The 24789-nt window shown below is 32.9% G+C and overlaps 1 protein-coding gene across 1 annotated transcript in view; it reads left to right on the top strand.

Annotated features, from left to right (window-relative positions):
• Positions 1–203: 203 nt before the first annotated feature.
• The window catches only part of KLHL1 (kelch like family member 1), a 553989-nt gene continuing 529403 nt past the window's right edge, over positions 204–24789 (top strand). The window contains exon 1 of the mRNA XM_003765805.2: positions 204–1841. Within this exon, the coding sequence (XP_003765853.1) occupies positions 1348–1841 (494 nt within the window). The 5' untranslated portion in view covers positions 204–1347. The remainder of the gene's footprint in view (positions 1842–24789) is intronic.

The following is a 24789-nucleotide window of genomic DNA, read 5'->3' as shown; positions in this document are numbered from 1 at the left end:
TGGCAGGATCAGAAGGTAGGAGCCAGGCGGGTGACAGCGTTCTCCTCTGACACTCAGCGCCTCTCAGTCTGGCATTTATTCCTATTGCCCGAAAACTAAGGCAAGAAGCTAATGAGTACCGCTCTCTAGACGCTCTAAGTCATTAACCTGCAACCTGCACGCTGATCCCAGTCTATTAAGTTTAGGCTGCTAAGATTCAGGCTTTGGTGGGTCCCTGATGCCAAAGTATAAAACCTCTCTTTTACTTTTTATTGCCTTGGTAGCAATATCGTTAAGGAAGGAGGCCAGGATACAAAGGGTGACAGTACCCGCACTAGGGGACAATCAGACCTGCAGACTTACTTGCATAAAGAAGATTGAAGCCTTCCCTCCCTCCCTCTGCCTTTCTGTATAGGCCCCAGTGCACATCTGCGTCACTTACGGGGGAGGGGGAGGCGCAGAGGCAGACAGAAAATTGTACTGTGAGGACCTTAGAAGCTTTAAAAGCGTTCCCCTCTCTTTTTCTTTATCTTTTCTTCTTTCTCTTTCTCTAATTGGGGAGGGGGTGACGCAGAGGAAGCTCACTATAAAGAGCTGCCCTTTTCTCTTGTTAGCTATCTCTTGGCTAGCACAGATAACCTGCAAGCATGGGACTCCCCTGAGAGCCAGTGGAGGAAGAACCGGCGCACTCTGATGGAGGGGGGCAGAGCGCTCAGGCGACTTTTCGCTGGCTCTCGGCGCTCTTCCAGGCTTTGAACTCTGGGGTTCTGATTACGAGAGGAACTGGAGTCCCCACTGGTGTAGGAGAAGGCGGCCCAACGCGTCCGACTGGAGCTCTGGAGCTCCTGTGCCTTTGATTAGGGGTTATCTCGCTGCCGTCCGCTGCTTGCCTGCACTTCCCACTGTGCGTGCGGGTGCGCGCACAGACCCCCCTCTCCCCCTTGGCTCTCCAAGCGCATCTCTCCTGATCCTCCGTTTCCCCACCTTATCTTATCCTCCTTTCCTCTCCTCCCTTACCCCTCGTGGATCTGTACGAGTTCTCCTTTCTCCTCCCTCCAGACCTGGGCTTCTGTCTAGATCCCAGCTCAAACAGGCTGAGAGGGTCCTCTCCGGGAAGAAACAGCTTGTGGTGCCGTGGTCCCGCGGTACGCGGTCCTTTCGACAGGCGGCAGCTCATAGCCAGTGGCTGGACAGTCAATCCAGCAGTGACATTCACTCTGGGTCCGTGTCCAAAGAGGAGCGTGAAGGAGCAGACTGTCTTCTTCCCCTTGCCTTCTTTTACCCTATACCGCTAAGACTCTAGCCCTTCACTCTCCTTTCTCGCCTTATCTGCAGTCGGTTCTACTTCTCTCCTTCCCTTTGGAAATCATGTCAGGCTCCGGAAGAAAAGACTTTGATGTGAAACACATCTTGAGACTCCGCTGGAAACTCTTCAGCCACCCTTCCTCTTCCCCAGGTGGACCGGCGGGGGGCAGCTGTCTCCAGCAGGACAGCAGTGGCAGCTTTGAGCACTGGGGACCAAGCCAGAGCCGTCTACTGAAAAGCCAGGAGAGGGGTAGCGGGGGCACTTTCTGGAAAAAGCCATCCTCTTCGTCGTCCTCTTCTTCCTCCTCTTCCTCCTCCTCTTCCTCCAATCCTCTCAATGGCACCCCGACCCCTGCTGCTACCAGACTGCATCAGGGATTACCTGGTCAGAGTCAGCAGCACCCTCCCCGGACAGTCTTCTATGTGGAGTCCCTGGAGGAAGAGGTGGTGCCAGGAATGGAGTTTACTGGAGAACATGAAAAGACCTTGGTCCTTCAAGAGATGAAAGTTGAATCTGTGGATTCCGGTCAGGCAACAGGTGAAGGATGTGGACACAGGTACGGTAACTTCCTTGGGGCAACCAGAACATCCTCAAGTTTCCATAACAACATCAGGGTGTCTTCAGTTTTTGTTTGTTTGTTTTCCCCATTTAGCTTTTCTGGGATCTAAACTTTCCAAATAATCACTTTTAGCTCAGAATATTTTAGGCTTCATTTTGTCACCAAAATGTATTGTTATTAAATGTTTGTTTGCTAAGTGATCTTGGTTGATGCCTGTTGTTCTTTTGTCAGATAATTTTAGTTATTGATTTGATAAACCACATAATATTCAGGTATAAGATTCCTATGCTTGTGCTAGGTTACCACTGTTTGTGTCAGATTCAGAAACCCTCTGCCTTTGGTGATGTATGCATATTTAGCAAAATTGGAATGGCACTGTCCAATTTTACTAATTAATTATCTGGAATTTTAGGGTCTTGATTTGTGACTCATAAAATTAGAGAGGGAATACAGAGCAAGGAGAAGGGATAAGTATGTATATATTTCTTCAGAAGAACTGAAACCGGAAAGAGTTACAGTGAGATAATGTTAGAAATGTCATATAATTACATAGGAAACTCATTAGAAAAAGTATTGTCAACACTAATATGCTCTGATTTCTTCTTTGGTCATTAACAGATACACTTAGAGTTGAAAAGGGAGGGGGATTATACGAGAAGTCATTTGCTAAATTTAGGACTGAATGTGAACTTTATAGACACAGGGAATGAAGAGAAATTAATTTGCAATGAGAATTTGTCCTTTATTTCTTAGCTACTCTAGAAAGCAAACTTGTGATATATGTCATTGACTTCAGAGAACAACTCCTTTCAAATATAATGATATTATTGTGACATGCTCAGTGCCCAAGTCACTTTAGCCTTGTACCTTTCCCTTTCTAATCAGTTATCCCTAAATTTTGATACTAAGTCAATGTCTTCAGCTTGTCATGAATATTGAACTTCAACTATTTGAAATAGGCATGCTTTAGTTGCTGATAAAGTACTTTGTCACAAAGAGGAAGTTTGTAAACTTTGGATTGCTCCAGTCCCTGGACAGAGAGAAAATTAAAACTATAAATACTTCTGATTTTAAATGTTTAGATAACTGACTTAATATTATGGTATAGTAACTTATCTCTAGTTTATGTATATAGTATATGAACTAAGACTTAATCCTTAAATTTTCATTTGCTTCATAGAGCTTTTTCTCCTGTAAATGGTACTATAGAGATTTTTTTTTTTTTTACAACTTTTACAATTTTTAAACTTTTGGTATCTGTTTTTTAACTGGAGGAATAATTAATGCCAAGACTTCATAAAGAACTTAGTGGGAACAGTGATAAAATTTTAAAAAGTTCAAATTGTAGTTTGATGTTCTTCAATGGCACTGAAACATAAATATAGCATTAAATATATCATCATATTTTTAACTTTTTTGCTAAAGGCATTACAATAGTTTTTTTTTCCCCTCTAAGAAGATCTTCTAAATTACACATATTTAAATATAAGTGTATGTTTCATGCCAATGTTTCCTATCATATAGTTTTATTTAAACAAGGTTTAAGATACGTAATACCATATAAAGTGTACATTTTGCCATATAAATTTTGAATGATGTACTAAAAACAAAAGGATGATTTTTTTTCTTAAAATCACATTAAGTTTTCTCTAATTTCTCTGTTTATTTTATATTTTTCTTTCAGTGTAAACTTTTAAAATCCAAAATGAGATAATAATATGATTTATATAAATGTAGTTTTAGGAAAGTGAATTTAAAAAGCTTCTAGAGAGTGTTCAATACTAATTTTGTATTTTCTTTAGTTAAATCCATCCCCCCTTTTTTATCTTTGGAAAATATTACTAATCCTTTAAAATCACATTTTCTGTTTAGTTGAATAAAATAAAAATTCATTTTTGCCCTGGTAAATCAGATAGTTTTTGAGACTTCATTTTAATAGTCCGTGATATAATATTATTTTTTAAAACATTGGGTTAAATATGTTTTATTGTGCATATTCTTTGAGAATCAAATATCCCCGCCCCCCCCCAAAAAAAAACAAAAAAACAAAGTAAAAGTTAAGTCTGGTAGAAGATTCTGATTCATCAGCTTGTGCCATGAACTTCTTTGACAATCTAGTTAATCCCAGTAGACCCCCATCACAGAATAATGGTGGTTGTTTGCATTATTAATTGAAGGAAATATGAAATTGCAGTTAGAGGGTAACAGTAATAAAGATTTTCCTTTTTTCACATCCATGTTCATGCATCCCCTGAAAGCTCTTCTTGGACCCTTTTGGTGACTGAGGATCCTTGGTTAAAACTTGCTGCTCCAAAGTATATAAAATTAAGATATAAATCTAAATAAACTTAATTAATCCACTAGGTTCAAGACTTCAATAGTTGAAAAAAAATAAGATTGTCACTTTTGCTAACAATCACACCATTAAAAGTGAATGTACTTTACTTGAGGATAACTTTTTTTTAATAAACCTCAGAATTTTATAGCAAATATGGAGTACTTAAATTGAAGAACAGCTAAATTAAGGTAAATTGAAATGGATTACGTAGTATATAACAAAGTTTTTGGGAAGAAAAATCATATAAAATATAAAACATTTCCTAATATGAATATCAGTTTTACCTCTCTTCATCATAAACACCACTGGGTTATCTGCATTCTAGAAACAAATATAAAATTCTTGCTCCATAGACTTTTTTATCATAAAATGTTGAGAGTTCCATTTGATTCTGGATAATGAATAATGAGGATTTTTTCCAATGCTGGTTGAATTTAATTTGAAATTAGTTATTAATATTTTTATAGATATGATAAATCTGATTTTCTCATTAGACTATGTACTTAGTACATTTGTATTTGTATTTGATGGATTTTGTACATCCTTAAGCTTCCATAATGCATTGGTTCTTTGTTCTTGATTAATTGCAGCCTCAGCACTATATTTAGTAATATATTGTTTCAGTTTATGTACATGTTAATTAGTTAAAATGGTATTCATTTGTCCAAGGGGGAAAAAAAGGAATGTTTTTCCAAAAACTACTGAAGAGTCTTCCAAACATTCTCAAATCTGAAAGTAAAAACTTCAATAGTAGAACAAGGAATTATCATAATTTTTTATTTTGTGAATTTTTAAAAAGTTTTTGTCTTTGATTTGTGCCGCAAAGTATTCAATGAAACATCATTTTTATCAGTAGGCATAAGAGTGAAGGAACTATATAGGTAACAAATCATTGTTATGATTGATATAGAAATTTGTTTTCAGATTCAATTTTTCATTTTATATTTAGCAATTTTACTTTATAAAATTTCTACATCAAAACAAACTAATTTTAATAATAAATCAATAATCATTCTGAAGCCATATTTCTTCATTCATTCACTTGTTTATGAATGGAGAAGATGATTTTATTTGTGAGGAGACTATCAGGAAAAACCAGTTAGTAGAAACACAATTGGGATTTCTACCTCAGGGTCTCATCCAGAAGATGATATCTTGGAGGAGGACTATGGAGGAGTTTGCAGTAGTTCTAGGACTTAACTCTCCTATCCAATACATATTGTCTTTATTGCCAAGACACTTTTTGTCATAGCCTGTCCTATATAATTTTATGCCTCAATTAATTTTTATCCTGGAAAGTATATAGCTTCATGTCACTGGCACATCACCATCATATATATATATTAGCTTTGATCATGATATTCTTTACTTAGGTCATGAGGCTTCAAAATGAGAGACTAGCATAATATCATACCAATTGAACTTGGGGCTTTGTAATACCATCCACCTAAATGGTCATTCTTTTTTGCTACAATCTATAACAAAAATTATGTGTGCACACACACATACATATATACATATGTATGTATATTTACATCTCAAAGTTATTCTAATTGTTCATAGTTTGACTGCTTGATTTTCCATAACTTGATCCAAAGTTGTATTGAAAGAAATAGAGTGAAATAAAAATCAAGTGAGAGTTTGTGTGTGTGTGTCTGTGTGTGTATGTGTATGTGTGTGTGTGTATTCTGGAAATAGAAACACTACAAAAATTCTGAAGTTAAAAAACGACTTTCAAAGACTAACCAAAATATATGGTTTGTAAGTGATAAATACAGTAATTGCAGAGTGCTAGAATAGCCAAATATGATCATAAAGAATTTTGAACTATTTCTTATTATCTTATCTGTGAAAATTCCTTTGCTAATGTATTATCTTTGTTTATAGGATAGGCATCATAACTGGACAGCAAAAGGAAAAAAAGAGTAAAAAGATCAAAAGAAAGTTACAAAAATATTAGAAAGTAAGATCTATGGGAAAAAAGATGAAATTCACTGTTCTTACTTATCCTACAGAAGAAATCATTAGGGTTATTTAAGAAATTTATTAAATAAATCTAAATAATATATAAATAAATTGGTCTCAGAAAACACAAGGATTGGTCATAGGAAAGGTAGATATTAACTCTTCTTATAATCCATTGATGTTAAAATCAAATTAAGTAAGTTTATATTTTGTCTCTGAAGAAATGAGACTTTTCTTTCCTTAATGGTAATTATGTCTATTATTTGTGTCATGTTATTAAGGTATTTTGATTTTTCAAACTAATAATGGTAATATTCTGCAAGGCCACCAATGGAACATTACATTTGTGACATTTTTAAAAGGTTCCAGAAATAAACTTTCTGGGTAAGTTCATCATTTTATTAATAATGCCCACATATAATAAAGAGACTGTCATTTCACCATCTTTCTTTTAGTCCAAAGATAGGCATGGCAGCAGGTTCACAGTTTATATGCACTTGAAGAGCAGGTGTTCTCTGAGGATGTCAATACACTTTGATTGGTTAACAATTAATAAATTAATGAATTGTAATCATTCAGGTGCTAGACTGAAGTTTTATTATTTCATTTTCTTACCTTAGCCTTAGGCAATCTATTTAAAGAATTTATCCTCACCAAACTGAGTGAACCTAATGGCTTTCCTTCCTGAATGGTGTCTGGATAGAGAAGACTAGCTCAACTATCAAAGACTGAGGTCTTAAAATGAGATAAAAAAGAGAGTGAGCCTGATTATTAACAATCATTTTTCCTAGATTTAAAGAAATAATTCTTATTTTCCTTGTAAACAAAGTTTTGTCTGTTATGTGTGTTATTTGTTTTGGTATTGTAAAGCTCTAATAATATTCTGGAAGACCACACCTCAAGGGAGCACCTTGACCAGGCTTGATGGGCCAACAAAGAGAATCTGGATAGACTCCAAGAAAAAACATTCACTAGCAAAGATCCAAGACTTCTGATAATGATAGGGGTCCAATATTAGCTTAACTGGAGGCTTTATGATTTTGTTCATATCTCATCTATGAGTTAAGAGGTAAGTCCTAGGATATCATTTGAGGCTCTTAGAAAGAAAATTTAAATGGCTTGTCTAAGGTCAGACTACAGGATCACAATCCTTCCTAACTTTGTATCCATCACATTTCCCTTTGTGCCATCACTAGTTTTGTAACAATTGTTTAGGAGTATGGTTGAAAAGGCAGTAACTATGAAGTCATTGCACAGTGATTTATAACCCAAGAAGTAGTCATTGGGGTGAGGAAAGTGTCATTACTCCAGATCATATTTCAAGGAGCTTGTATAAGAGTCACAACAACTATAAACTGTAGGTATTCCACAACTCTGGGTCATAGATAGGAAATCTGAGAAGCAAATGTCAAAATGTAAAACTGAGATGGCAGCTCTGAAGATAACTATGATCCAACCAGAAATGAAATTTGGGACAACTTCACCTAGAATCAAAAGATAGAATATTTTGTATACATCTACTCAAAATAGAGCTGAGGATAAACTTTAACCATCAAGCTAATCTCTGTATCAACATTAGTTAAAAGTAGGATCAGAAATCTTTACTCTGCAAACTTATTTATGTGTGTTTTTTTCAGTCTTGCTTTCTTTTCATTTAGTTTCTTTGGAGATATTTTCCAAAGATGAACAAGGAAGCAAGGGGATTTTTGCATGTTTTAAAATTATAGATCTGGGATTGAGAGGGACATAAAAGGTCATCTGGTCAAGCATCCTTTTTTTGAAGATGTGAACCTGAGGAAAAGAGATGCTGTGTGGTTTACCTAAGACAGCAAGGTTAGTATTTGAATTCATGTCTCTGGACTCCAAGTCTAACAACAATTCTGTTATGCAAGCTTAGATGGCCTATCAAAGTGACATGAATACTTGGGGAGAGAGGAATGCTTTTGTTTTGAGGACCAGGAGAAAAATATTTTTGGGTAGAGGAAAGGGAGGAATTTGAGAATGATCATGCAAATGCATGAACTTTGGTTCCTTCTTCTCTGCCTATTCCCAAGTAAAATCACAAAGAGGATGATGAAAGAAATAAATACTTATCTAATATCTACTGTATGCCAGGAATTGTGCTAGGTATTTTGCAAATATTATCTTGTTTGCACAATGAATTTATTTTTCATCATTTCATGATTATTAATGTTATTCTGAATGAATAGGAAATATACTATCTCCTTTCCAGAATTATTGTAAATATGATGTATTATATTATAAATATGATTATCATGTAGTTTCTTGAAAGAAGGATATTTATCTATGGGACTATTATCTGATTTAATACTTCTCAGCCCTATGATTTGGTTAAAATAAATATATTTTTAAAATTTGATGATCATATTTTTATTGTTCTGTTAGGATATCTTTTTTAAGCATAAGAATTACCCATATGAATCTATGTTCATCTTGATTTGGTTGCTTTTTTTTTTCAAATGAAGCAGCAAGTAAGTCATTTAACAAGAGTTGGAAAATAAATTGAATAATTTATATGATCATGGGTATGTATGCTAAGTTCTGGAAATATAAACAATAGCTAAAAAGCCAGACTGTCCTCAAAATGCTTACATTTGAATGGGGACACAATGTGTAAACTAAATATATGCAAGAGGTATACAGATAGATAGAAAGTAGGGCGTTCACAACTGGGGGTAGCTAGAAACACTTCCTATACAAGATGAGTTTTAGAATGAATATTAAGGCAAACCAGGAAAACTAAAAAATAACCAATATGGCAGAAAATTCCAATTATGTTGGCCAGCCAATGCAATGGCACAAGCATTAGAAGTAGTGTGATGTTCAAGGAATTGCAAGGAAATTTTGAACAGGAATAACTTGTAAGAAGATAGGAAGGGTAGAAAAAGTACATAGAAAATGTTAAATGCCCAAAAGAGGGTAAATAAGAATTTAAATTCAAGGATAACACTAAGATTCTGAATCTGGAACACTGGAAGGATGTGAGTGTTCTTGATTGTAACAAAAAAGTTTGACATAAAGGAGGGTTTTGGGGAAAATATTTCTATTTGGAATTTTCTGTTTTGGATTTGGAGATATCTAATGGACATTAAGATATAGGAGAACCAAGAGAAAGCAATGACAGAAATCCAAAGAGGAAAGGATATCTAAAAGAAAGAAAATGATGACAGTCAAAATTTTGCCAATCTTGCAAAAAGGATAAGAATTGAGAAAGGATAAGAATTTAGAAAATGGTTTTTACTTGAAAAATTAAAAGATCATTATTAACGTTGGACAATCAATTTCAATTGAATTATGATTGGAAGTCAAATCACAGATAGTTTGGAAGACCACGGGAAGAGAAGTGAAAGGAGATCATAAATTATCAAAGGCTGCCCTTCCTTTGCCACACTTATCCATGTGCCCCCATTATTTTGATAGAGTATTGACCCAATTGCTGCAGGTGGTGTTTATTATTTGATGCAATAAAGAAACCAGTTATTGTTCTGTTCCTTGACATATTTGATGTATTCTTATAAAATATATAAAAGCAAAATAAAATTATCATTTTAATCATCTGTAGTTAATCATATTTGAAGTAACATTTTCATGTAACATTTTTAGAAATTGTAAATAAGATAAAAATGATGTGAACTACACAATGCAGTATTAACATCAGGGGAATAACTGTGATGTTAATGTACATTATTAAAGAGACTTAAAGATCATTACCTTCCTCAAAAGAAGTTTGTTCATTTTAGTCCTCAAATGTGGATTTGTGTTTCTATAAATTTCTTGATTGTAGCAACAATGAATTGGGTTAAATTTTACTGCTCTTGACCAAAACAAGATTTAACACTACAGAAGAAGTTCATTGACAACTTCAGAATAAGTGATGGGCACAAAATAATTTTCAAAATATGAAAAAAATGCAACTTTCAAAGATAGTTTCATAAAAAGAATCAGCCTTTTATATAATCATATAGATTATTGTACTATATTTTTAAAAATTAACCTGATTTTTAAAGTCAGTTAACAAATGATTCTCTAGAAGCTATGTATGTGTCTGTGCCAGCTTAATATTTTTCCATTTAAAAATAATCAGGGAATTTCTGGAATGGATACATGTTTGTAGGGCAGACACAGAAGTAACATGGAAGAAGAGCCCCTATAATGTAGAGTAATTCAACAATGTGTACTTTGTGTCAAGGAAGTGTATGTGGTATAGAATTAGATTACTAATAAGAGTGGGGTTTTATTCTTGAAATGATATGAATTCTGAGAAATAGAATTAGATGGCAGTTATACATTGAGACCTAGTCTTTAAATTCTACAACTGCTACAGCACAGGGTTAATAATTCCTAACTTTCCAGATGGAATCTTTTAACTTGTTGAATTGATTTTTACTATTTGGAAATGATTTTTAATTAAGGGAAAGGGATTAGATCTATACCAGTGATGTAGGTATGCTAAACTGGAAATGAAATACATTCTATTGTTCATTATTCATTATTTATTGCTTATCATTTAAATGAATCATACATAGTAATACAATACAGTACATATCAGAGGTAACACTTAAACTTAGGTTTTCTGACTTGAAGGATTTTTTTTTTCCCTAAGCTGTCTTCAGGAGTACCTTATTGCCTTTAAGGGAGAGCATATATTGAAAATGTTTTGTAGAATCCTTTCCTTTATGATCTTTAGGTCACTTCAGCTTAGTCTCAGAGCTGCTGCTTTGCTTTGAAACAACTTTAGAAAAGGTTCAGTAAGGTGGTCATAAAAATATTTAGGTTGGGTCCTAATTTTGCTGATTGCTACTCTTGGTTATTTCAACATATCTTTCCAAGAGAATTCCTTTCTTTTTAAAACAAATGACTAAATATGTAAATTTATATTGCTGGTGAATATAGACCACTGAGTATTCTTAAATGTGTTTCCAAAAAGCCATCACTTTTTTTTTTTTAAAGATAATTAATATTTTACTACTCCTTTTTGCAATAGTCACTGATTTTTCATTGTAACCTCTAAAATTCTCTGAGTAGTAAGAGAATCATATTATCATCTTAAATGAGAGCAGAGATTTTCTCAGAAACAATTGATAAAGGAAAATTATGGTACAGTTAAACTTTTGACTATTATTAAGATAAAAATTGAAAACATTTGGGAATAAAGACCCTTATTCATCCCATATTCAACCCAAAGAATTTCTGTCAGGCAGATGTTTTTTTCTTATTCTAGCATCAAAAAATAATAAAGTTCTGACATTTTAGAAATAATCCACCTCCATTTATAAAATGTTTAAGTACATACTTAAAGTACATACTTAAAGGAAAGCTAGAGGTATAAATCTGGGAAAGAAGGAGGGTCTCACATTAAATACAAGGCAAAAAAAAGGAAAAGAGAAATCAAAAAGTAACTTTTAGAACACAAAACCCCAAGTTTTTTGATAGATGTAATTCTGAATATAATACCCATTGACTTTATTTTGAAAATGATACATTGAAGTTTTATTAAAAATTATTTTTTTAAAAGATGGGGATAAACACTAGAGTCATTTTGATTTGTAATTCACCCAAATTCATTCTGGCCAAGGGAAAAAAACATGTTCAATGAAATAAATATAATTTTGAGATTCCAAGTAACAAGTAATTTTTATTGAAGCAAATACAGAAATTTATTCTGCCTTTTATCATTACTTTATGTTCTTACTTTTTTTCTTTAAGAAATTTTCTTTCCATAATGAAAGAAAAGTAAATCTGAAAAGTTTTCTTTCAGGTAAATTTTTCCAAACCCGTGTTGTTTTGAAATATACTAGAAAAATCCACAAATACATTCACAATAGTCAAAAGATGATTTGTTAATTAAATAAAGTATCTTTCATTTATTTTACATATATAAATTTTTCATATGTTGGGTTTCAATAAAATGAGATGCAATTATAACAACTTATGCTACAATGTTTTGTTTTGTTTGGTTTGGTTTGGTTTGGTTTTTTCCCAACCCAAGAGAGTATGATATTACTAGGAAACTCGATAATATATATTTGATTTAACTTAACAAATATTTACCATTTTAAAAAATTCTTTGGTTTTTTTTTTTTCCTTTTTTTTGGGTGGGGGGATAGAACTGTTTTGGCTGACTCTTTGACCCCTTCAATGATGCAATGATCTCTAAATTATTATCTTAAAGAACTTAAAATAATTGTTCATAGTCAGAGACAGTTGGTATATGTCAGAGGTATCACTTGAAATCAAGTCTTACTGGTTTCCAGGGTAACTTTCTATTCACTATAATATACAATTATTGGGAAGAACATTTAAACTCCTTCACAATCTGAATCCTACTGAATATTCCAAGTCTCAACATTGCCCTTCATACATTTCCTGTTTCTGGATTATTCTCTGTTTCTTAACCTTAATATGCATTCTCCTTACTCCATGCCTTTGAGCAAGTTGATAACAATGATTATAATGGAATTCCTTTTTATCTCTGTTTTCCAAAACCCTTTTCTTCCTCACTGCAATATTTTCTGTCCTTCTTCAAACATCCTTAGAACCCAATCTTCCTTTGCCCCTACAACCATTTCATTCCTACTTCTAATTATAATTATTTGTATATGTGTCCTATTTCCTCTCATTCCCCTTAGTAGCAATAAGGTTCTTGATGGCAAATAATGGATCATTTTTATCTTTAATACTGAGAGCCTTGCACATTGTAAATACTCAAATGTTTGCTGAATTAATTTAAATTTTACTTGATGTGTATGAGTCTAATGGGTTTAATGTATGACCTCAGAACTTAGATTATTTTGACATAAAAAGACATTCTTATTGGATTGTCCTTACTCTTTTGATTTCTCAGAATCAAAGTCTTCTCTTAACTTCTCAGAACTGTTAGTTATCTAGATCTAGATAGATAGATGCATATAAATGTGTATATATACACATTCAGATATATGCATAATATATATAGCATATAAGTGTCTTAATATGCACATACATGGATAGATATAAATATATGCAAGCATATGACATGCTTAAATTTTTGATTTACACTTAAGACCTGTTACTTTACATTTCTAACCTTGTTGTTCTTCTCATCTATATATGCTTCATTCTGGATTAACTGGATTTCAATAGTGTTTTAGTCTTTGTGACTCAATTTGTAATTTTCTTGGCAAAAATATTGAAATAGTTTACCATTTTCCTCTCCAGCTCCTTGTACAGATGAGGAATCGGAGGCAAATATGATTAAATGACTTTTCTAGGAGTTATACAACTAGTAAATGTGTGAGGAAGGATTTGAATTCAAGAAGTTTTCCTAACTAGGCAGGTCATTCTATCCGCTGTACCACCAAGTGATTGGATTGATACACATTCTTCAGAGTTAAGCTCCATTTTTTCACCTATTTGTAGTAGCACAAATTAATTATCCTGCCTGGACTCTATACTTTCTCATCTCAACAACAACTTAACAAAAGTGTTACTTCTCCCATCAACCCTTTTTTGACCCTTCCAGTTTGTTAATGGCTCTTAATTCAAATTTATTTTTTACTAATTTGTTTACATTTTACACAGCGACAATAGCTTTTAAGATCCTTCAAGGAAGAGGAGGTTTCTTTTTTTCTTTCTTTCTTTAATACTCATCCTAGAAAAATACCTTATACAGAGGAGCTTAGTAATTGTTTCCTGAATTAAATTGAAGATGGCAGAAAATAGAAATTAGTTCTACTTTCTATCTCTCAGGTGTCCCGTTTTTCCTTATATAATTATATTTTGCTAATTCACCCAAACGGGGTCACATAATTGAACAACTACTACTAAGTATAAAGTTGATAATGATGATAATAACATTTATATTTAATCCTCACAGATATTTTGTGATTTAAGTGCTATTAAATTAACTCCATTGTTCCAGATGGGGAAACTGAGTTGATTGACTTGCACAGGATCAAAAATCTAGTAATGTCTAAAGTAGAACTTGAACTCAGGTCTTCCTGACTACAAGTCTAGCTCTCTATCCATGGTACTACATACCTGCCTCTATACATAAGCATCTGTGCATTCTAGTAAACTTCAGGACCAATCTATCTTGTCCCAAGTTGTTATATACTTTGATATTATTATTATTAACTTCATATTATTCCAGATTCTATAGTAATAATTTTTTACAAAGGGGACTGATTGGAAAAAAAATAAGAATGAAGAGAATACATACACACACACACATATGTAAAACTTTCCCCTCTCTCCCTCTTTCCTCTCTCTCTCTCTCCCTCTTTCTCTCTTTCTCTCTCTCTTCCCTTCTCTTTCTCTCTCTCTCTCTCTCTCTCTCTCTCTCTCTCTCTCTCTCTCTTTTTCTCTTTTTTTCTCCCTCTTCCTCCCTCTCTGTGTCCTAATCCCATTGATTTAAAGATGCATCATTGGATTTATCCATTTGTAAAATTTTAAGCACAGACCAAAAAGTCAAATCCATCCTTAATGTTTAATGTCATGATTCCAAATAATTTTGTTTTTATATGCAATGAAGTTATATGTAATAATACTTTCATTCCTTTATATTTTCCTCTCCTAATGATAGCTTATATCTTGCTTTGGATTTTCTGGAATAAATGTAAGACAGCAGACTAATGATCCTGTGTTCCATAAGTTTCATAAGTGAATTAAGGTAGAAATGGCCCAGGGAGATTTCTAGCTGACAATTTTTTTTGAATTAGAAGAACAGGGTCAGGTAGCAGAAGTTTAAAACTCACAAGAACTTATGCAACCTTTTATTGCTACAAATCACATCCACATTCCTTGTCAGGCATAACCTCCTGGCATGGAACACTTGAAACATGACATTCAACTTTATTTCTTACCAGTCACCTCTGGAAATTTGTCTTGAATTCCTTGCTTTCTTGACATCTTAAATGCCTAAAAGTTAGTCAAATTGCCTCTTGGTTCTTTTTTAAAAATTTAATTAATCTTTTTGTGTTACAGTTTAAGTTCTGAACTATTTCTTTCTTTCTCTTCCTACTTCACGATAAGGAAGGCCACTATTTGATACAGATATATAAATTTATGTAAAACCATACTATATGAACTTCTTTTTATCAATTCTTTCCTTGGAAGTGGATACCATCTTCTTTCACTGGTACTTTATAGTTGATGTGAGTATATATAGTACTAAGACTAATTGGGTTGTTCACAATTATTATTCTAACAACATTGTCATTACCATGTATAGCATTCTCTTGGTTCTCTTCCCTTCACTCTTTATTATTTCAGGCAAATCTTTCCAAGTTTTTCTAAAATCAACCATCTCATCCTTTCTCAATGAATAGTAGTATCATCACAATCATATTCAAACAACTTGTTTAGCTATTCTCAATTGATTAACATGCCTTCAGTTTTCAGTTCTTTTCCACCACAAAGAATGTAGCTATACATATTTTAGAACATATAGGTTATTTTCCTTTTTCCCTGATCATTTTGAGTCTCTTATATTTCAGCATGTTTCCTATCACAATCTGAGCTAGAATTTTCTCTTGTTGCTCAAAGAACAAGAAGGATTCAGTCAGCACCATGGACATCACTTTCACTAAGTTTACATCAAAACTCACTCAGTTTTTACCCCCAGAGCCTGTTTTGTATAAGCCATTATAATGTCCTTAAGATCACAGTAGATTTTTGCCATCATCTATTACAACAAATGAAGAAGTAATGACTGCATTATGAGATGGGACTCAAGAGAAAATAGCAAAAACTCCCTACCAAAAAAAAAAAAAAAAAAAAAAAGGAGTTTTTCATCTTGCATCTTCTTATTTAGAGTGCAGATACCTGATGCCTAGTAAAAAATGGTGAAACTCATGTAACTGGCACATTAAAACAAATATCACAGATGTCAATTGTATAATGCAAAATATGCCTAATGCAATTAGCAATTAAAATGCTCTGCTTGATAGTTTGGTCCCAAATTTCAGTTAGGAAATAAATAACATGTTTTTCTCTAAGAAACTCCATAATAATTGTTCTATAACTTGAATTAACTTAGTGGTTAGGCACTTCTCATTTGTAACAAATTTAATTTAAAAAAATTTTAGTTTCTCACAGGATATTCTATTTTTTTAAAAAAGGATTGTTTTTGAATAATTTAATTTTATTCCTCTCCCAGTTTTTTTTTTAATTTTACAAAAAGTTTCTTTATAGATGTGAATTATCTAATTGTCAATGAGTCAACTCATAAAGTAATAGTATTTTCACTTCATTTTCTTCATTTATAAAATAATAAGGGTCAGGGTTGTTGCAAACTCATAACTGTTCAGTCTTCAATCCTGTTGCCATCATCAGTTTTCTTCACAGTTTGGACTGATTGGTTCCAGGCAGGAGGTATGGGGGAGTAACTCACCTTTAACTTTTAGAATTATTACTCTCCTCACACTTACCCCCCCTGCTGGTTTTGGGAAAATCAAAAGTTGACTCTTATCAGGGAAAGCTTGGAAACCACAGAAAAGATCAAGTCAAAGGTCCTAAGTTTGTGTGTGTTTGTAATATTAATTCTATCACTACTCCTATTTTAGGATTAAATATTGACTTGAAGTATTCATGCTTTTTAATGGATGCATTCCATTCAAAGAATGGAAGAGCATAAATATAAGCAAAAGCCACATATTAATAATCATTCCATTCCTTCAACACTTAGCACTGAGTTATTTTGTTGGTAGCCCAGAGGACCAAACTATTCCAGGGAAATGGTTTTTGGAGAAGAAAATCTATTTCATTATTTACAGGAAGATATTAATTTCATAACTAGGGTAAGATCAAGGCTGGATACAAAGTGCAAAGTCCAGATGAGATAAATCATGAGATGCAATGCAGGATAGCAATAAGCAGAAATCATCTAATAGAACAAGGGATATTTTAGTGAGAGAGAGAATACAACTAAATTTGAAGTGGAGCAAAAATAAGAGTTTTCAAAACTGTTAAGTAGAGCAGTTGGTCAAGGATTCAGGGAAAGAAGATCAGAGATTAAGAGCTAAAACTGACAAGCGAGTAACATTGAAACATAAAATCACAGAGAAAATTGGGGCACTGAATGCAGAGAATCCCAAATTTGGACAGAACTTAGAACAAATAGTGGAGGAAACTGCTTCTTTCCTCATGTAGGTTATGTAATTGAGTGAGGAAAATGCCTCTTCAAACTAGTGTAATTCTAGATCTGAAAGGACAAAGTCACTTTCAAATTTAAGTTAATTGAAAAGCTAAATGATATCATGATCACAACTGATGGAACACTCCACATTGAAAAGATGCAACTAGATGCATGCTTATTCCTCAGAACCAGTCCTGTCTTGGATCTAGAAATTGAACTACAACTTAAATGTTAGGCTTTTTCCAGGAAAAAAAAAGTCCTATTGAGGATGAGCCACAGGGATTAGAGTTATGGAGTAAGGAATTTTATACTGAAGTAGAAAAGGGAAGTTGGATGATTTTACAATATTTACCAATATAGGTTAGGAAGACTACACTTTTGAATACATTGATAGTTTATCAGGTTTTACAGAAAGATTTGTAGAATTTCTTTTCTATTAGACATATACTTGTGTTTATTCATGTATTCTAGCTGTTACTGCTTGTGATTTCCCCTCTCTATTCCCCATTACTATCCATATAAAGTATCATGTACAAAGTGACTTTGGCATTGCATGGTCAAATTGCCTACATATAATGTACTCCCTGGTTCTACTTCTTTATTTCCTATTAATTTTCCAATCTCTACTAATTTGACTTCTGCCCTAGAACTTCAATGACATCATTCTCTCCATTATTATCAGCAATTTCTTGAATTCTAACTGGTAGGATTTTTTGAATAACTTATCCCTATAGAACTCTATCAATTTTTTTCCCATATTGTCAATTATTCCCCTCCTGAATATTCTGTTCTATGTTTGACTAGGTAATAGTGTACCTTTACAGTATTATCTCTATAGCTCTGATTGCTCTGCCACAGTCTCATTTGCTGTATCATTCATCTCCTGCCTTTTTAATGCAAGCAGACATATAATTAGGGATTCTAACATGAAAGGAAAGCCACACAAAGCAACAGAAAATAGTGACTCAAATCTTTTAAGACAAATTCAATTGATAAGGATTGAGATATTTAGGAGACAATGTGAAAGAAGGGCAACTTTGGAGAGTGAACAAAAGCCTAATGTGAGATATCTCCAGATACCCTCAAGGAATGAAGTTTGACTGGTCTAGAGAAGCAGTTTTTACTGGAAAACTTTCAGATGCTCTACTGGTATATAAAATTTAATAAGCCCAAGAAGGAATTCAAAACAGCCCCTCCACAAAATTTTCTTATTTCTCTTGAGACCATCATTATCCTCCAGATTCAAAACCTGAGTATTCATTTTACTTATGCATACGTTTTATATTCATAAAATTCTCTATATTCATGAAGTTACAATTCTTTTTCATGTTTTATTCTTATTTTATGACCCTTTTCCTGGATTTGCATAACAGCTTTTGAAGTGTCCTGTATCTTGTTGTTCCTCTATCTAATCTATCATTCAAATAGTTCATAAATAATTTTTTAAGGTATATGCTTCACCCTAATTTTCTTGTTATAAAATTTAGGGGCCAAATAATGCCTCTGAGAGGCATTTATATATAAATTTGTTTGTCTATCTATTTATTTATTTAAACTCTCCAGCCTAGTATTTAAGGTACTATATATTCTAACTCTACCCACTACTTCTCTAAACTTATTTTATTCTATTCACTTACCTTCACTCAATAGTTCATATGAACTAGTCAACTAGTTTTTCCCCTTAACTCATCATTCCTTTTCTATCATATTGAATTGCAATAGGTCATCTTTTATGGATGAATGAGTACAAATCTGATTTCTGCCTTAAACTTCTCTTCTTCTCTGAAGATTCCTCTCAAGGGTCAACCATTATCAGAAAACTTTTCTAATCACAGTAGTTCTTAGAAATGACTTTTTGCTAAAATTATATTGAATTTAATTTATTTATGTACATGTTGAATCCCACCTATGACCATTGCTTATTGAGGATGGCACTTTTTGGTATTTATATTTCCATGACGTACCAGATAATATTTCAAATTAATAAATGCATAATATTAAAAGAAAATATTTCATTCAAAATGAAGAAAAGTGGGACTTTTATTATTTTTTCTTCTCACAAGAATTTTGTTTCTATTTGTAAACACTGTGATTACAACCGCTGATATGATTGATAAAAGTGTGTTAATTGTTCTAGAAAGTTAGATATCAGGGATGTGGAATACCAAATAAATAGAGAAAAGAGAATATGATCTCATTCACAAAGCAGAAGACATTTAGTAATGTGAGTTCTTCCAAACCCTCAAGAGGATCTAAGGTGTCAATCTATAATGAATAGACAATTATCAGGTCAATAGATGACAAAGATACATAGAGAAAATAAAGAAACAGGGCAGAAAACAGGAATTGGAATTCCATGATGAACAAGAGTGTAGTCAAATTGGAATTATAAAAGAAACTGTAGACAAGTGACAGAGCTACTTAGTAAAGCAGAGAGTCACTCAGGAAATCCTGACAGGACAAGAGGAATATACAAGTCCTGGTAGAGTTGCCTTTTAACCTGAAAATGTAAATTGATGATACCCACTTCCCAATTAGGAACAGCTGTTCTGCACTGGGGTTTATACAATACTAGGTACTTACTGAATGTTGAATGGATGAATATATGCATGAGTAAATGAGTTAACTGTATAAACAAATTAGATAAATTGGATGTCTTCCAAAGAATTCACTGATAGGAATATGGCATAAAGAACTAATTTATATTTTCCAGACTACCAACACCCTTCCACTCCACAAAGAGTGTTCTTCAATGATTTTTCATGACTCCTGTAAATATAATCCCAAACAAAATCTGCTTTTGCCAAAGAATTCCTTTTCACTCCATTTTTTTAAATAGTATGAATTAATTGATCCAAACTAATAAAAAATTTAGATAAGAAAGCCATACAGTCAATGCTCTCATAGATAGAAAAAGGCCCAGAGAAGTGACACAATTTGCCTAAAGCTATATAAGTGGTGAGCAGGAATTTGAACACAGTTTGTTTGCCTTCAAATTCAATGATCTTTATCATATAAATCAAAGGATTATAGTTGAAGGGTACTGTGCATTAGGTAATTATCACATGGATAATAATTTCTAAAATCAGTATCCTCATCGAGAACATTTTTATGTCTTTTAATAAAACTTTCCATTGTTCCATCACAGGTAATTATGTATATTCTATATGTATACATACAAATATATGTTTGTATCAACTTCAGAAGTCAGATTTTTCAAAAGTTCATGTGTTTACTGTTGTGTAATTCTACTCTCATTGTATAATGTGGATTTTTAGAGCATCAACTAGCCCTGAAGCTGGGAATCCAAGCCTGAGTTTTTCATTTAGCTAATTGGTGTCTAAATCATTTGAATTGAGTTGCCCTCATTCAGTTCTATAATTAAGTGGTAAAAGTTTAGATTCTTAGAATCTAAGGTCTATATCTTTTCTTTCAAATACTCAAAAACATACATAAACTACTGCTTAAGAGCTTTTAACCTCCCCCAACCCCTTGTTCACATGACCATCCTATGAGAAGATTTTATTCGGAACCATACATTCATGAGAAACTGAACTGCTTAGGACCTCTCTCTCTATTTCTCTGTCTCTCTCTTTGTGTGTATCTCTGTCTCTGTCTGTCTGTCTCTCTCTCCACACACACATATTTTCTCTCTTTTTAAACACAGACAAGAATAATATATATTGTAAACTTGATTGTCATTACCACCACCACCACCAATCACAATGTTCATTTTTATTTTTATAGATGCTGTGATATATTGTTGACATTGTGCTTTAGTTGGCCTTAGAAAAAAGGATTGCCAGGTTTTAAGTGCTGTCTCTGATAATAATTGGCTGAGGGACCATTAAGAATCACTTACTTTCTTTAAATCTAAATTCCTCATGTCTGAAAACAAGGATAATAATGTTAAAATTCCAAAGGTGTCTTGAAGATCAAGTAAATATACATAAAGTGTTTTGCTATAAAATGTTTTATAAATTTGAACTATTATGCGACTTTCATATCATAGGATCATAGGTCCTACTGATATAAAAATTAAAAAAAATAATGAAACTTTGACAATTGGCTATCTAGTTATTCACTTGCAACTTTAGGAAAAAATGAAACAAAGCTGCATAGCATTTTATCTGCTTATTGGCTTGCTTTTTGGGGTTTTGTGCTTTTAATAAGTTGTCTGCTAAAGCTGGCACTTTTCCCATTAGCATGCTTGCATGTCTTTGGAAAAATGATTGAATAAAACATTTGTAAGGACCAAGCCACTAATTATTAATAACCTTTTTATTACAAGAAAACTATGCCAATTTTCAAGGAACACAATTGTTTTTCTGCTGATATGTTAATAAGACAGAAAGGTCCTGCTATAAGATAAATTCATAATAATCTTGACAAACTTCCAAGAGATTGTCTTCTATAATACTAAAGAGAAAGAGTTTGGTTGATCAGTTGAATGAAAAAAGTGCTGAAAATGGAATAAGAAGATACCTCATTTTGAATCCAGCTTCAAGATGCATGAACATGAAGACCACTTAGGTTTTCAGAGACCCAGTATCCACATCTAGAAGATGTGGATAATAATAATAGAAATTCTTATTGCAGAGTTGTAAAGAAAAAATAAGATTAAGTATGTAACCTTTAAAATAATATGAAATGTTCATTGTGATTGATATAGAAAAATACCAGACTTTCTGAAAGCATGAGTAGTTCATTGTGTTTAAGCAAGTCCTTCCTATTATCATTTTTTGATATCCTCCCTGAACTATGAGGTTAACTTAGAATATGAATTCTGTGCTTATGATACATTAAAATAATATACTTACATAATTATATAACATTCTTATGAAAGTAATAAATTATAAAATACTCTATTGCATATACTATGTGTTAATGGCCCTAGTAATTTTATGTGTTTAGAGCTCTCAGAGTAAGAAAATTCCTCCAACCAATGAAGGTCAATAACTGTATTGCAAGTTAAAGTTGCACTGGGGGTGCTGAGATGTTGAGTTACATCTAGTGTATATTAGAGACAAGACTTAAACCCAGTTTGTCCTATTAGGCCAAGTTTCTCTTATACGGTTTAGTAAACCTTCATAAAAATATAATATATGTAATATGCTATTGATTTGGATTAAGGAATTTTAGAACAAGTTCCTCCTTAGAGTTCCCTAGACAATTTTAGTAATATATTTATATTGATATAAATGTAGATAGATACACACATATGTACAAATATATATGTATATATTTGATACATATATAGATATATTTGTTGTTCAGTCATTTTTCAGTCATGTCCAACTCTTTATAAACCATTTCGAGTTTTCCTGGTAAAGATACTAGAATAGGTTGCCATTTCCTTGTCCAATTCATTTTATAAATGAGGAAACAGAGGCAAATAGTGTTAAGAGACTTAACCAGGATCAGAGCTCCTAAATGTCTGAGGCTGAGTTCAACCTTATGAAGCTTCCAAGCCCAGTGTTCTATCCACTATGCTACCTCACTGCCCTCACATATCCAATAGAATATTCTAAATTAAATTAATATAAGATGGATTTTCAATAAACATAAATTGTTAATTCAAAATTTTGTCAGTAAAAAGGACCCAGGATCTTTAGAAATAGAATAATAAAGGCAAGACTGTTGTTTTTTTTAGGAAAAGAATAAGAATATTTCTAGGCATAAGACAGGAACCAAGGCAGAAGGAGATATGAACAGGTATGAGAAAAGTGTGACTGGTGGGGAAAATCCCAGAAAAAGCTCAGCAGTAAGAGAAACAAGGAAACACAGAGAAGGTTAGCTATGGCAAGAAGTTATGATAAATTTTCTTTGAAACTAGGCAGGAGAAAAGGAGAAATGAAAACAGAGGACTTTTAAGAGAACTCATATTAATTTCCTGATAGGGGCAAACAAATCAATGAAAAGAGCCATCATAGGGTCCAATCTTGGTACAGGGTCAAATGAAAAGCAAAATTTGGGCAAAGCAAAAAAAAAAATTTAATTGGGATTTATGATAAAATCAATGGAAGGTTCACAGAGCATAGGCAAATAGAGGAAATTATATTTTAAAATGTGGGGCTCTAATGCAAACACATTAAAACAATTCTATCTTATGAACTTTTTAAATTATAAAATGGATAGATCACAGATTTATAGTTAGAACAAACTTAAAAGATTGTTTAGTTCAGCTTCGTATACATATGTACATATACACATAAAATACACACATACTCTCTCTCTCTCACACACACACATACACACACACACACACATACACACACATGTATTTTAATATAGGACTAAGGCTTAGAGAATTTGAATACCTTGGCTATGTAGTAATTGGTATACATGAAAGTAGAACAAAGATCCTCAGACTTCAACTACAATATTGTTTCCATTATAACACTACCATTCATTTGCAATTTGAGAGGTGCTTCAGCACTGTATAAAGAAAGAAAAGTACCAAATTAGTAAAATTAGCATTTTTCCTATAATTCTCATAAATGCAGCTTTCTTGTACTCCTTTGCTCCCTTTGTATTCACTGTGTGGAAAGTCTTAAGAGTAATTACTCTTTGCAAACAGTAATAATCAATGTGATATGGACCCCAAATGGCATCCTTTAGTTCTGTGGTTTGAGTTCTATTTTCCTCAGGCTTACGAGAAAATAGGATATCACAATGTTACTTAATCAGTAAGAAAGTTTAATAAACTGAGTGCAATATATGAAATGTCTATCATTTGGCACTCTACTACTCTTCAGTTCAGGCCTTATAATTCTTCTCTGGCACTAATGTAAAGGATCACACTTTCCTAAGAGTTTGATCCATTTAAGATGACCACAAGGGAGTACTCAGCCTATATATACTGAAGCTTTCTTTCCTGTCAAAATATCACTGTTATCTTTGATTAACCACTCACGAGCCAAATCCCAAGTGAATTTAGTGGATGGGACACTATATTGCTCAGGTTTTCTCTTTAAATTATTAATCAATTTTCAGACATTTTTTGTATCCAAGCTGATAATTTGCCTCTTTGAAATCAGATGGTCTGGTCTTTGGAGTACAAACATATCCTTACCTGAGGCCATTCTTCAATTCTTTCTACTTTTCTAGCACATGTATGACCATGTTCTTTACTGGCATAATCTTTGAAAACTAAAGGTTATCTCCATATCATGTTGAGGCTCAGAGAAAGATTTTGTTGAAGGAATTATGTTATTAATAAGTTACTATCATCAAAGGGTGCCATAGGAAGTAAAAAGATGCTGTAACTTTTGTGTTGGTGGAAATGGTTCTTAAGCTCTTGTATAAGGTGATTATGAGGAAATTAAGGGACATTTTTATAAAGTATATAATGTATATAACATATAAAGGGACATATAATAATATACTAAGGAGTACTTGAAAATGACACGAATTTCTCATTTGAATTAAAATTCATTGTTTCCCTCTTCAATGCTTACCTCCTCTTATCTTGTAAAAAGAGTTTTCCAAGATAAGAGGATGTA

This window comes from Sarcophilus harrisii, chromosome 3, assembly GCF_902635505.1.
Source record: "Sarcophilus harrisii chromosome 3, mSarHar1.11, whole genome shotgun sequence".
Taxonomy (NCBI): Eukaryota; Metazoa; Chordata; class Mammalia; order Dasyuromorphia; family Dasyuridae; genus Sarcophilus; species Sarcophilus harrisii.
The sequence above is the reverse complement of the archived record's forward strand: the minus strand, read 5'-3'. Positions and strand labels throughout refer to the sequence as shown.